General features: G+C 49.3%; 1 protein-coding gene across 1 annotated transcript; it reads right to left on the bottom strand.

Annotated features, from left to right (window-relative positions):
* Window positions 1–2,923: 2,923 nt before the first annotated feature.
* Window positions 2,924–3,667, bottom strand: LOC138371001 (uncharacterized). The gene has a single exon (XM_069335643.1). The coding sequence runs from the start codon at window positions 3,665–3,667 to the stop codon at window positions 2,924–2,926; it is 744 nt and encodes a 247-aa protein (XP_069191744.1).
* Between the last annotated feature and the right edge of the window lie 10,731 nt (window positions 3,668–14,398).

Genomic DNA, 14,398 nt, shown 5'->3' with positions numbered 1-14,398 from the left:
CCACTCCATTATTACTAATTACTCCTACCTCTGCAAATTTATTTCCGTCAACTGCGAGGCTTGTTAAGCAATTTGACTAGATCCATTTAGCTTAACAATATATTGCTCATTATTTTAACCCTTCCCAGTCTTGCCTCAGGCACTCATACTCCATCTCTATTTCAACATGTTCACAATGTGATTAAAGAAGTTTTTGCCTCGTTTGAGTGAAATCATTTTCTTGTAATTTTTGAACAAGTGCTGCACGTTATGATCGTCTGTGCCAAATTCTTGATATATTTTCTATAAATAATAGTCACATCATAATTTTAAATGCTTTAATTAAATCACTTCCCTTTCGTCTTACAGTTTTTACAGAAAACAGCTTTTACTGTTTGAAATGCTAGACTAGACGTTTCCAAGAAAGTAAATTATATTTTATGTATAAAATTTTTATGGCGTGACTATTTCATTTCAAATTTACTCGACTAGTCACATCAGATATATTTCCCCTCATGGAGAAAGTTACTTAGTTTTATCTAAGATTTCATTTGAATCAAGTCTAATATAATACTTTTGAAGTAAAATTAAATTGTAGATTGGAAGAATTAAGAATTTGGGAGACATAATAGTCATGACGACAAATGTTGGCTGACTCAACACTCCTCCATACTTTCCAAGGAGTTTCTAGAACTTTCCTCACTGGAAATTAATACAGTTAGTATGGTCAGTTTTCCGACATAACAAATTTAGCTTTTTATATCAGGAGTTAGTAATTTGGGTATCGGAAATTTCCGACATCTCTCTAAGCTTTCTGTCACTAGCCACTGTAACTCTAGGGTCTATCACCAGGCTTCCAGTCACTAGCCACTGTAACTGTAGGGCCTCTCACCTGGCTTCCAGTCACTAGCCACTGTAACTCTAGGGCCTCTCACCTGGCTTCCAATCACTAGCTACTGTAACTCTAGGGCCTCTTACCAGGCTTCCAGTCATTAGCCACTGTAACTCTAGGGCCTCTCACCAGGCTTCTAGTCACTGTAACTGTAGGGCCTCTCACCTGGCTTCCAGTCACTAGCCACTGTAACTCTAGGGCCTCTCACCTGGCTTCCAATCACTAGCTACTGTAACTCTAGGGCCTCTCACCAGGCTTCCAGTCACTAGCCACTGTAACTCTAGGGCCTCTCACCAGGCTTCCAATCACTAGCTACTGTAACTCTAGGGCCTCTCACCTGGCTTCCAGTCACTAGCCACTGTAACTCTAGGGCCTCTCACCTGGCTTCCAGTCACTAACCACTGTAACTGTTGGGCCTCTCACCAGGCTTCCAGTCACTAGCCACTGTAACTGTTGGGCCTCTCTCAATGCTTCCAGTCACTAGTCACTGTAACTCTAGGGCCTCTCACCAGGCTTCCAGTCACTAGCTACTGTAACTCTAGGGCCTCTCACCTAGCTTCCAGTCACTAGCCACTGTAACTCTAGGGCCTCTCACCTAGCTTCCAGTCACTAGCTACTGTAACTGTAGGGCCTCTCTCAAGGCTTCCAGTCACTAGTCATTGTAACTTTAGGGCCTTTCTCCACATTCTAAAGGACCTCCCTCAACGAACTCCAGGGCCTTCCTGACTCCATGTACTGCAGGGCCTCCATGCACGTATTCCATGAACTCCCTCCACCTAACACAGGGCCTCTATCTACGTACTCCCAGACCTTCCTCCATGTTCTCATCGGTCTCCCTCCGGGTGCTCCAGGGCCTTTCTCCATGTACTCCGGCCTCACTCCACGTATTCCAGGGGCTCCCTCTACGTAATCCAGGACCTCTGGCCACGTAGTCCAGGGCGTCCCTCTACGTAATCCAGGACCTCTGGCCACGTAGTCCAGGGCCTCCCTCCACGTAGTCCAGGGCCTCCCTCCACGTAGTCTAGGTCCTCCATTCACGTAGTCCAGGGCCTCCCCCCACGTAGTCTAGGTCCTCCATTCACGTAGTCCAGGGCCTTTCTCCACGTAGACCAGCGACTCCCTCCACGAAGTCCAGGGCCTTCCTCCACTTAGTAAAGGGCCTCTGTCCACGTAATCCAGGGCCTCCATCCACGTAATCCAGGGCCTCTCTCCACGTAATCAGGGCCTCCCTTCACGAAGTCCAGGGCCTCCCTCCACGTAGTCCAGGGCCTCCCTCCACGTAGTCCAGGGCCTCCCTCCACGTAGTCCAGGGCCTCCCTCCACGTAGTCCAGGCCCTTCGTCCACGTAGTCCCGTACCTCCCTCCACGTAGTCTGGGGCCTCCCTCCACGTAGTCTAGGGCCTCTCTCCACGTAGTCTAGGGCCTCCCTCCACGTAGTCCAGGGCCTCCCCCCCGTAGTCCAGGGCCTCCCTCCACGTAGTCCAGGGCCTCAGTCCACATTGTCCAGGGTCTCCCTCCACGTAGTCCAGGGCTTCCGTGCACGTAGTCCAGGGCCTTTGTCCACGTAGTCCAGGGCTTCCCTCCACGTAATCCAGGGCCTCCCTCCACGTAGTCCAGGGCCTCCCTCCATGCAGTCCAGGGCCTCTCTCCATGTAGTCCAGGGCCTCCCTCCACGTAGTCCAGGACCTCTCTCCTCGTAGTCCAGGGCCTCCCTCTACGTAGTCCAGGGCCTACCTCTACGTAGTCCAAGGCCTCCCTCTACGTAGTCCAAGACCTCCCTCTACGTAGCCCAGTGCCTTCTTCCACGTAGTCCAGCGCCTCCCTCCATGTAATCCAGGGCCTCTCTCCATGTAGTCCAGGGCCTCCCTCCACGTAGTCCAGGGCCTCTCTCCTCGTAGTCCAGGGCCTCCCTCCACGTAGTCCAGGGCCTCTCTCCATGTAGTCCAGGGCCTCTCTCCATGTAGTCCAGGGCCTCCCTCCACGTAGTCCAGGACCTCTCTCCTCGTAGTCCAGGGCCACCCTCTACGTAGTCCAGGGTCTCCCTTCACGTAATTAAGGGCCTCCGTCCACGTAGTTCAAGGCCTCCCTCCACGTAATCAAGGGCCTCCGTCCAAGTAGTCCAGGGCATCCTTCCACGTAGTCCAAGGCCTCCCTCCACGTATTCAAGGGCCTCCGTCCAAGTAGTCCAGACCCTTCTTCCACGTAGTCCAGGGCCTCCCTCCACGTAGTCCAGGGCCTCCGTCCACATTGTCCAGGGCTTCCCTCCACGTAGTCCAGGGACTCTTTCCACGTAGTCCAGGGCCTCAGTCCACGTTTTTCAGGGCCTCCCTCCACGTAATCCAGGGCCTCCCTCCACGTAATCAAGGGCCTCCGTCCACGTAGTCCAGGGCTTCCGTCCACGTAGTCCAGGGCCTTTGTCCACGTAATCCAGGGCCTCCCTCCACGTAGTCCAGGGCCTCCCTCCACGTAGTCCAGGGCCTCTCTCCTCGTAGTGCAGGGCCTCCCTCTACGTAGCCCAGGGCCTCCCTCCACGTAGTCCAGGGCTTCCGTCCACGTAGTCCAGGGCTTCCGTCCACGTAGTCCATGGCCACCCTCCACGTAGTCCAGTTCCTCCCTCCATGTAGTCCAGGGCCTCCCTCCTCGTAGTCCAGGGCCTCCCTCCACGTAGTCCAGGGCCTCCCTCCACGTAGTCCAGGGCCTTTGTCCACGTAGTCCAGGGCTTCCGTCCACGTAATCTAGGGCCACCCTCCACGTAGTCCAGGGCTTCCATCCACGTAGTCCAGGGCCACCCTCCATGTATTCCAGGGCCACTCTCCACGTAGTCCAGGGCCTCCCTCCACGTAGTCCAGGGCCTCCTTTCACGTTGTCCAAGGCCTCCCTCCACGTATTCCAGGGCCTCCCTCCATGTTGTCCAGGGCCTCCCTCCACGTATTCCAGGGCCTCCCTCCATGTAGTCCAGGGCCTCCCTCCTCGTAGTCCAGGGCCTCCCTCCACGTAGACCAGGGCCTTTGTCCTCGTAGTCCAGGGCCTCCCTCCACGTAGTCCAGGGCCTCCCTCCACGTAGTCCAGGGTCTTTGTCCACGTAGTCCAGGGCTTCCGTCCACGTAATCTAGGGCCACCCTCCACGTAGTCCAGGGCTTCTGTTCACGTAGTCCAGGGCCTCCCTCCACGTATTCCAGGGCCACCCTCCACGTAGTCCAGGGCCTCCCTCCACGTAGTCCAGGGCCTCCTTTCACGTTGTCCAGGGCCTCCCTCCACGTATTCCAGGGCCTCCCTCCATGTTGTCCAGGGCCTCCCTCCACGTAGTCCAGGGCCTCCCTCTATGTAATCCAGGGCCTCCCTCTACGTAGTCCAAGGCCTCTTTCCACGTAATCCAGGGCCCTCCCTCCACGTAATCCAGGGCCTACAAGTTTACTTCTCCCTAGTATTTTAGTGAACTAGTGATAATGTGACTATCCATTTACTTTTCGGATGTGAAGCAATTTACATATTGTCAGCATTAACTATTGTCTGACATTTGTCGAAGCAATTTATGGTGTTTAGATCAGCTAGCCTAACTCTTTCGGTGTAAGAGTGTTACGACTTTGACAGGTTATTTGTTACATTAACACGTGTTGATATTGTGCTACTTTGGCCATCATCGACGACATTAATATATATTATGAGACAAAGGCACCAACACTGAGCCCCGGAGTGTTGCTTGTCACCTCACACGAGTCCCGCCAGGCTATGACTTGTTTGTGTCCAGTTAGTAATTATCGTCTAACCTGGTGAGAATAGCTTGAGCTACCTCATTCCTTTGTGTATTTATACCTCCATAAACTTATTCAATTTCAATTAACGTCTATTACATAACATGCGAATATTGTCGAAAATCTTGTGCAAATCATGATATATTATATCCACATCCTTGCTTTCATCATAATATTAAAATATAATACAACAAAACATGCTGATTCGTTTAGTATGATCGCTTTCTTCTGAACCCCGAACAGTGGGAGTGTTTCTTGATGATCTCCAACACCCGCACAGACTCCTTAACCAGTGGGAATGTCTCTGGATTATGCACTCTGTGATCCCTTATTGTCGCTACGAGTTCCGTGTACTGATGTCAAACTTAAAGGTCGATAATTACAAGGATTTGAGTTTTTCCTCCAGAAGAATATAGGGGCAACATTTATATGTTTTCATTTCTGTAGAGTTCTTCCTACCTTAAAGGACTCGGCAAAACTTACTATCAGCAGTATTGCAATCTAAATGTTTTTGCCTTCATAAATATTCTCTGGTAGAGTTTAAGAGGCCAGGTGTTTTATGTGTCTTGGTTTGATTTAGCGCGGTCAATACGTCAAGCTTAAAAATTTTAATAGCATGAAGGCGCTCTTCCTCATTTTCAAGTAGAGATGTTGGAAGGACTTTAACCACAGAATGAAAATTATCTACCAACAATCTAGTGACTCAAGGCGATATGTGCGCCAGACGTCGTAAAACCGGACCGTTGAAGAGGGATGCCAAACAGCAGTATCAAATCCAATCGCGAAAACAGAACGTGATCCATCGGCTCCCAGGCGGAGGAGGTGTCCAGACGTTCTCTGGTCGTCAAGGTTGAATCAGGAGTCGTTTATTATTATTATATTTGGAAAATACGAACACAAACAACTAGTTCCCCATTTTCTGTTGTAATAGGACGAGGGAATTTGGGGAGAACTGTCCCTTTCCAATACATAGGTAATCGTTCAGTTTATATAACTGGGATATGGTGTTGCTTAAATATATATCTGTAAAGCCGAAGATGAGAACAGGGTCAGATAAGGAAGAAAAATTTATTGTCAGATTAAGCCTTGCAAAGGAAGAAGAAGCGGAGAATAGAGGCAGCCAGAGGTATGTCTGAAAGCCGAGTACCTCCTACCCGTGTGATTACTTGCCAGACAACGGTCACTAATATACACACTTCCTGTGATAGAGCAGCGGAAATACACACTCTCAGAACCATGAGATATTTGAGAATATTCACTCATGATGCAGACATATGGAGTACAAAGTCAATGTTTACCTAAGGAATGTTGGTAGTGTTACGGAGACCCCTCCTATTTCTCCCAATGCCAGCATTAAGAGTCATATCCGCTGACCCTGCAGATTCCCTGACATGCAGGGAGTCGTGTGGTGTACGAGGTGACCGGATTGGTCACCTAATTAGAGAGAAATTTGTATTTATAAGTTTGTAGGTAAGGGAGGGGGTCACGCCCCTGGTTCATATAAAATCCCGACCTCTGCCTATAAATCCGCCATTTTTTGGGCAACGCCAGCCGGCTGGGGATTGGTTGGCCGAGGTCCCGTGCGGCTAACCAATCAGGTTCCGCCATGACATCACCGAGGGACCTGGCTCAGCGCTGGCAGAGGGCGTCGCACAAGAGCTGATCTGACTTTGGATGCAAACAGATGTATGTCAAAGAGCTCTCCAGGTTGGAGGCTCTGGGAGTCTCGCTCAGTGGATTATAAGCAGCCATCGCTGTCTACCATTAATGCTGAAGATACTGTGCTCCTGGGAAGCGTGAAGAAGCCTAGTTATAGGGGTAAAGAAGTGCCAAGAATTTGAGGACAACAGATGGTGACGACTCGGGAGGGCATGCCTGGCACCCACGAATCTGGCTTGGTGTGACGAGCAGTGCTACAGTGACTGGGTCACATCTACTGAGACGTTGGAGGGAAGATACCTGTTCCAGATCCAGGAGAGAACGTCTCGTTGAAGGAACGTGTGTATACAGTGACCGGCTCAGTGACCACTGGCTGGACCAGTATTGGAATACCTGAACTCTAGGAAGTGGTACAGAAACGACGCGATTACTTCACCACACCTGAGGCCTTGCAATACGCTCCTGGATTGCTAGGGAGCGACCCGGGACCCGTGGGAACGTTACGCCATCGGAGGACAGGAGTGATTAAGGTAGATCATATTTCCCTCCCATTACCCCTTACTGATTAGGCTTGTTAGGCCAGTAAATATATATGTACATGACATTTGCATATGTATTATTATGTTAGTATTAGGATTGGCTATAATGCAGCCAGCATTCTACTGTTTGGAGAAGATAGTGAGTGGACGACGTGGCAGTTAGTGAAGCGGCGGTCGATGTTGAAGAAGTGGCATCCCCTCGAGAGGGTGCAAGTCCCCCATTTAAATCTGCCCAGCTAATGGAGTTGCCGGAGGTCGTGAGAGGAGAGCTACCGACGGTCTCCAGAGCATTTATTTATATATTAATTCAAGTACAATTTCTATATATACATATGTGTTCATGTAGCTTTTCGTTAGTAAATGTCATATAATTTTACTGACGTGTCTGAGTGTGCCTCCATATATCTCTATGAGCATATACGAGTGAACGTTTGGTCCCAACATATGAACAGTAAGTTTTTATATGAAAATGTCCTAGTGGCTGATGGAGATAGAGCAACCCAGATAGTTATGGAACGTACCCTAAGTTGGAAATCCTGATTTAACATTGTGGGTGTAGTAACACGTACGCTGTCAATCAACATAGAGTGCAAACACTGAACTGCACTGCTGGGGAGCAGAGATATAAACCCAGCTGGCGACCTTGTGATCGTAGAGAAACGCAGGTGTGGAAGAGAGACCTACGACCCTCTTGTTACGGCGTGCAAGACTCGGAGGAAGTGCTGTTGAAGGTAAGTCTGAGTCTTCCTTCACTCCTCTGTGGGGCAAGGCTGGAACTGCTGTAGCAGTTCCCCCGTGGTTGACTTAAGGGCTCCCAGGGGCAATCAGTGGAACCCAGGTGGTGGGAGCATAGACCTGCGGTGGTGGACTTGCCGTGGTCCTCATCTTTGGGACCAACAGAATCGGGTGAGTTACGTGGGTCAGACAGGGCTCACCATCTTTCCCCTGAGCCCCTAGCAACCCCCTTGGCCACACCACCTCCTGTGTAACAGTAGTGTGGTAAGGAAAGTGTAAACACGTGACTATGAGCGCTGTAACACAGACAATGCTGAAGGTGAGAAAGTGATGGTGTGTGAGGAGGCGAAGCCAGAGTGTGGACAACAACGTAATGGTAAAGCTGTGTAGCAGCTGTGTACATGGAGTAAGTAAAGCCTATATACCCACCAACTTTACGATTTTAAAAATTCATTTTTTATTATCTCTCATATACTCATAATTTATAGATAAAAATACTATTACAACAAAATTTCAGTCATGCATTTTTGCTATATTATCTATTTAAATTAGGAAATTTAAATAGATAAATTAGATTGAACATTAAACATGCTTTAATGTTCTTTGCCTTAAATTTGTCGTTATGAAATAAATCTCGCCAGTTATCTGGTCACAACAAGTTGGCCGGTGGTATGGGGGCCTGTTCCTGCTCTACAACAATATTTTAATGCACTTTATTATGTAATTACTCCTCCATGGGTCACTGTGAAATATATATCTCTAGTAACCTTTTTCTTCCAGCGATTGACAGACAAGAAGAGACAAAAATGAACAAATCCACAAGGGCGGTGATGAGGGTTCGAACCTATGCCCGAGAGATCCCAGATGATCCCAGACGAACAAATGGATTTATTCATTTGATGCATCATGCTATTATGATTTCTATGTGTAATGAAGTAAGGGGGAAAAAGGTAGAACATCTGGTTGACAGAGCCCGGGTGCATGGGGGAATTGTGTAAAACCCTGGTTTGTGTCTCAGAGAGACTGCAGGATCCGTATGAGAGCAGCGGCACTCCCGTTTGCAATTCCTTTCCATGTCGTGTCACAGTCGATAAAGGCGCATCTGAGATCCTCTCGGAGGTAGGTTCGAACCCTCATCACCGCTCTTGTGGATTTATTCACTTGATGCATCACGCTATTGTAATTTATGTGTGTACACGGAGTCGTATTTGCATGCACTATGCACTGGGTGGCAGGCACACGGTGTGGCCGAACTAGGTAGGGCGGCTCGGTGTCGGCAGAAAAACACTAAGACCACAAAATATGCCGAAAATATAGTTATCTAACTCAGAGAAATTAACAACAATCTCTGCACCCCACACTCGATTACTTCTCGTAGCACTACATTGATGAATGATGACAATATACACTGATTGTAACAATTTGGCAGTCTGGTTGCATCTGCTGGCGATCACGTGGTGGGTACTTCTCTTAATTTTTCTTCTTTCCCGGATCTCAAATAATATTCCAGAATTTCGCGAAATGTAATCTGACTGCAGTCCGCGCTAGAGGGAGTCAGCTGGGTGACGAGAAACTAATTTACGTCGCTATTATAGATATGATATATAGATTATAGATATGATAGATATGATAGAGCCTACTGGGCTCTATCATATCTACATTTTAAACAGTGTATGGAGTCTGCCTCCACCATATTTGTTATCTGTTACTCAGATCACAACTTAATTGAAGTTCTGACAACCATGGGGAATAGACCTTCAAAACCAGTCCAGATTCCCGGTGGAGGAGATTTCAGCAAATTCAACTTCAATAATAAACAGATAAACTGGGAGCAAATAAACCAGGACATCACAGAAATAAACTGGGAAGAACAGCTAGAAAATGCAAACCTGAACCAGTGCCTGGAAAAAATAAGCTCAGTAGCGCTAGAAATATGTTCAAACCGCATACCCCTAAGAAAAAAGAGAAAGAGATGCAGATTGGAACTGGAACGTCGTTCCCTATATAAGCGAAGAAAACAAATTGCAGAACAACTTAAGAGTCGCACCCTATCTCAAGAACGGCGAAGAAGGTTAGGTAGAGAAATAGAAACAATTTAACTCAAGCTACAAGAATCATACAAAACCCAGGAGAGGCAAAGAGAGCAAAAGGCCATCAGTGAAATAGAGAGAAATCCGAAACATTTTTTCTCCTATGCAAAATCAAGATCAAAAACCACATCTAGTATCGGGCCCCTGCGAAAGGGAGATGGAACTTTCACCGATGACAACAAAGAAATGAGCGAGCTACTGAGGAAGCAGTACGACTCTGTATTCAGCGAGCCATTAAACACACTAAAGATTGACAAAACAAATGAATTTTTCATGGATATGATACCAACATCAAATCATGTATCAGACGTCACCCTATCCCCACTGGATTTTGAAGAAGCCATAAACAGTATGCCTATGCACTCTGTACCAGGCCCAGATTCTTGGAACTCCATATTCATAAAGAACTGTAAAAAACCACTATCGCAGGCCCTCCACATTCTGTGGAGACAAAGCCTAGATACTGGCTTTATCCCAAATATACTAAAAACAGCAGAGATAGCACCACTGCATTGAGGAGAAAATAAGGCAGAGGCAAAAAATTACAGACCGAGAGCACTAACATCGCACATCATAAAAATTTTGAGAGAGTGCTAAGAAGTAAGATCACAAAATACATGGAATCACAGCATCTCCATAACCCCGGACAGCATTGTTTCAGAACAGGGCGCTCTTGCCTGTCGCAGTTGCTGGACCACTATGATATGGCATTAGATGCAATGGAAGACAACCAAAACGCTGATGTAATTTACACAGATTTCGCAAAAGCTTTTGATAAATGTGACCATGGTGTTATTGCACATAAAATGCGTTCCAAAGGAATTACCGGAAAAATAGACAGATGGATCTACAATTTCCTGATTAACAGAACCCAATGTGTAATAGTCAACAAAATAAAATCCAGCCCATCAACCGTGTAGAGCTCAGTCCCCCAGGGTACTGTGCTTGCTCCAGTACTTTTTCTCATCCTCATATCGGACATAGACAAGAACACAACCTATAGCACTGTATCATCCTTTGCAGATGACACTAGGATCTTCATGATAGTAGGCAACATAGAGGACACGGCAAACCTCCAATCAGATATAGATCAGGTCTTTCTATGGGCTACAGAAAATAATATGGTGTTTAACGAAAATAAGTTCCAGCTCATGCGCTATGGAAAAAATGAAAATATAAAAACGGAAACCACGTACAAAACTCAGGCAAGTCATAACATAGAACGAAAAGGCAATGTAAAGGATCTGGGTGTACTCATGTCGGAAGACCTTACCTTTAAAGAGATCCTTTACTGCTAGAATCCACTCAGGAAAACATCTAAACTATTGGGTCCGACTAAAGAGCCTAAATCTGTACTCCCATGAGCGCAGGCGGGAGAGATACATAATAATTTACACGTGGAAAATATTAGAGGGGCTGGTCCCAAACCAGCACACAGAAATAACATCACATGAGACCAGAAGACATGGCAGGATGTGCAGAATACCCCCGTTGAAAAGCAGAGGTGCAACAGGTACTCTGAGAGAGAACTCTATCAACATCAGAGGCCCGAGACTGTTCAACACGCTTCCACTACACATAAGGGGCATAACTGGCAGACCCCTCACAGTGTTCAAGAGAGAACTGGATAAGCACCTCCAAAGGATACCTGATCAACCAGGCTGTGACTCATACGTCAGGCTGTGAACAGCCGCGTCCAACAGCCTGGTTGATCAGTCCAGCAACCAGGAGGCCTGGTCGACGACCGGGCCGCGGGGACGCTAACTCCGGAAGCACCTCAAGGTAACCTCAAGGTAAGGTAGACGGGAAGGTTTTGCCTCGTAGTGAGACGGGAAGGTGTTGCCCCGTAGTGAGACGGGAAGGTGTTGCCTCGTAGTGAGACGGGAAGGTGTTGCCCCGTAGTGAGACGGGAAGGTGTTGCCCCGTAGTGAGACGGGAAGGTGTTCCCCCGTAGTGAGACGGGAAGGTGTTGCCCCGTAGTGAGACGGGAAGGTGTTCCCCCGTAGTGAGACGGGAAGGTGTTCCCCCGTAGTTAGACGGGAAGGTGTTGCCCCGTAGTGAGACGGGAAGATGTCCCCCCCCCCACAGTGAGACGGGAAGGTGTTAAGCAGTGAGCCGGGAAGGTGTTCCCCCCCCCCCCCCCGCAGTGAGATGGGAAGGTGTTCTCCCCCGCAGTGAGACGGGAAGATGTCCACCCCCCCCCCCCGCAGTGAGATGGGAAGGTGTTCTCCCCCGCAGTGAGACGGGAAGATGTCCACCCCCCCCCCCCCCCCGCAGTGAGATGGGAAGGTGTTCTCCCCCGCAGTGAGACGGGAAGATGTCCACCCCCCCCCACAGTGAGATGGGAAGGTGTTCTCCCCCGCAGTGAGACGGGAAGATGTCCACCCCCTCCCCGCAGTGAGATGGGAAGGTGTTCTCCCCCGCAGTGAGATGAGAAGGTGTCCCCCCCGCAGTGAGACGGGAAGATGTTCCCCGTAGTGAGACAGGAAGATGTCCACCCCCCGCAGTGAGATGGGAAGGTGTTCTCCCCCGCAGTGAGACGGGAAGGTGTTCTCCCCCGCAGTGAGACGGGAAGATGTTCCCCGTAGTGAGACAGGAAGGTGTTGCCTCGTCCTCCATCTGTGAGAATCTCTGAGGAATTTATCTCATTATGTGAATCTCATTAACTCCCAAACCCAGAGGACGTCGTGGTAATTGCCTGCAATTTTTGCCTATTAATTCCTCTTGGGAGCGATATGAGGTATGATTCCGAGTCCTCAGAGTGGTGCAATTTTCCTATGAAGATTTCATGATGGAAATCGACGTATGGCTGTCTGTATGATAATGTTTTCATGTTTTTATTAATTATGCTACTTCAGAAAAAAATTATGTAAGTACACAATTCACATTAGGGTAAATTGATTTTCATTAAACTGTTAACCAAGCCTTATAAATGGGTGCTGTATTGAACAATTTAGCTAGCATCTTGTATAGCTTCAATTGGCTTGTGTGAAGTGTGTTGTATGGTATAATTTGGCTAGTAAAAGGTACTTATGAGCTCTTACGGCGGTTATCATGCACGGATGAGTGTTTACCTTGCGGTTACCGAGCCTTTGTTCCCTACGATCAACGTCCCCACAGCGCGGTCTGCCCTCCTTGATGGTGAGCTGCTCAACCAGGCTTTTAGACACAACTGCACGCAGCCTGGCTATGGAATCACAGCATTGGTGATCAGGTATCAGCTAAGGAGTGTGGTTTTCTGTAGACGCCGGGTGGTGTAGTGTGTGGCACCTGGTGTTGGTGACGCTGGGTGGTGTAGTGTGTGGCACCTGGTGTTGGTGACGCAGGGTAGTGGTGTAGTGTGTGGCACCTGGTGTTGGTGACGCTGGGTGGTGTAGTGTGTGGCACCTGGTGTTGGTGACGCTGGGTGGTGTAGTGTGGGGCACCTGGTGTTGGTGACGCTGGGTGGTGTAGTGTGTGGCACCTGGTGTTGGTGACCCTGGGTGGTGTAGTGTGTGGCACCTGGTGTTGGTGACGCTGGGTGGTGGTGTAATATGTTTGGCACCTAGTGGTGGCGAATCTGGTGGTGTACTGTGTGGCACCTGGTGTTGGTGATGCTGGGTGGTGTAGTGTGTGGCACCTGGTGTTGGTGACGCTGGGTGGTGGTGTAATATGTTTGGCACCTAGTGGTGGCGAATCTGGTGGTGTACTGTGTGGCACCTGGTGTTGGTGATGCTGGGTGGTGGTGTAGTGTGTGGCACCTGGTGTTGGTGACGCTGGGTGGTGTTGTAGTGTGGGGCACCTGGTGTTGGTGACTCTGGGTGGTGTTGTAGTGTGTGGCACCTGGTGTTGTTGACGCTGGGTGGTGTTGTAGTGTGCGGCACCTGGTGTTGGTGACGCTGGGTGGTGTTGTAGTGTGTGGCACCTGGTGTTGGTGACGCTGGGTGGTGTTGTAGTGTGGGGCACCTGGTGTTGGTGACTCTGGGTGGTGTTGTAGTGTGTGGCACCTGGTGTTGGTGACGCTAGGTGGTGTTGTAGTGTGGGGCACCTGGTGTTGGTGACGCAGGGTGGTGTAGTGTGTGGCGTCTGGTGTTGTTGACGCTGGGTGGTGGTGTAGTGTGTTTGGCACCTGGTGTTGGAGACGCTGGGTGGTGTAGTGTGTGGCACCTGGTGTTGGTGACGCTGGGTGGTGGTGTAGTATGTGGCACCTGGTGTTGGTGACGCTGGATAGTGTAGTGTGTGGGGCACCCGCTGTTGGTGACGCTGGGTGGTGTAGTGTGTGGCACCTGGTGTTGGTGATGCTGGGTGGTGTAGTGTGTGGCACCTGGTGTTGGTGACGCTGGTTGGTGTAGTGTTTGTGGCACCTGGTGTTGTTGACGCTGGGTGGTGTAGTGTGGCACCTGGTGTTGGTGACGCTGGATGGTGTTGTGTGGGGCACCTGGTGTTGGTGACGCTGGATGGTGTTGTGTGGGGCACCTGGTGTTGGTGACGCTGGGTGGTATAGTGTGTGGCACCTGGTGTTGGTGGCGCTGGATGGTGTAGTGTGGCACATGGTGTTGGTGACGCTGGGTGGTGTAGTGTGTGGCACCTGGTGTTGGTGACGCTGGGTGGTGTAGTGTGTGGCACCTGGTGTTGGTGACGCTGGATGGTGTAGTGTGTGGCACCTGGTGTTGATAACGCTGGGAGCTGGTGTAGTGTGTGGGGCACCTGGTGTTGGTGACGCTGGGAGCTGGTGTAGTGGGTGGGGCACCTGGTGTTGGTGACGCTGCATGG

Source organism: Procambarus clarkii, chromosome 34, assembly GCF_040958095.1.
Source record: "Procambarus clarkii isolate CNS0578487 chromosome 34, FALCON_Pclarkii_2.0, whole genome shotgun sequence".
NCBI lineage: Eukaryota > Metazoa > Arthropoda > Malacostraca > Decapoda > Cambaridae > Procambarus > Procambarus clarkii.
The sequence above is the reverse complement of the archived record's forward strand: the minus strand, read 5'-3'. Positions and strand labels throughout refer to the sequence as shown.

Excerpts from the sequence above, each read along its gene's own strand:
- LOC138371001 (XM_069335643.1), bottom strand. The coding sequence starts at position 3,667 with ATGGAGGGTGGCCCTGGACTACGTGGATGGAAGCCCTGGACTACGTGG.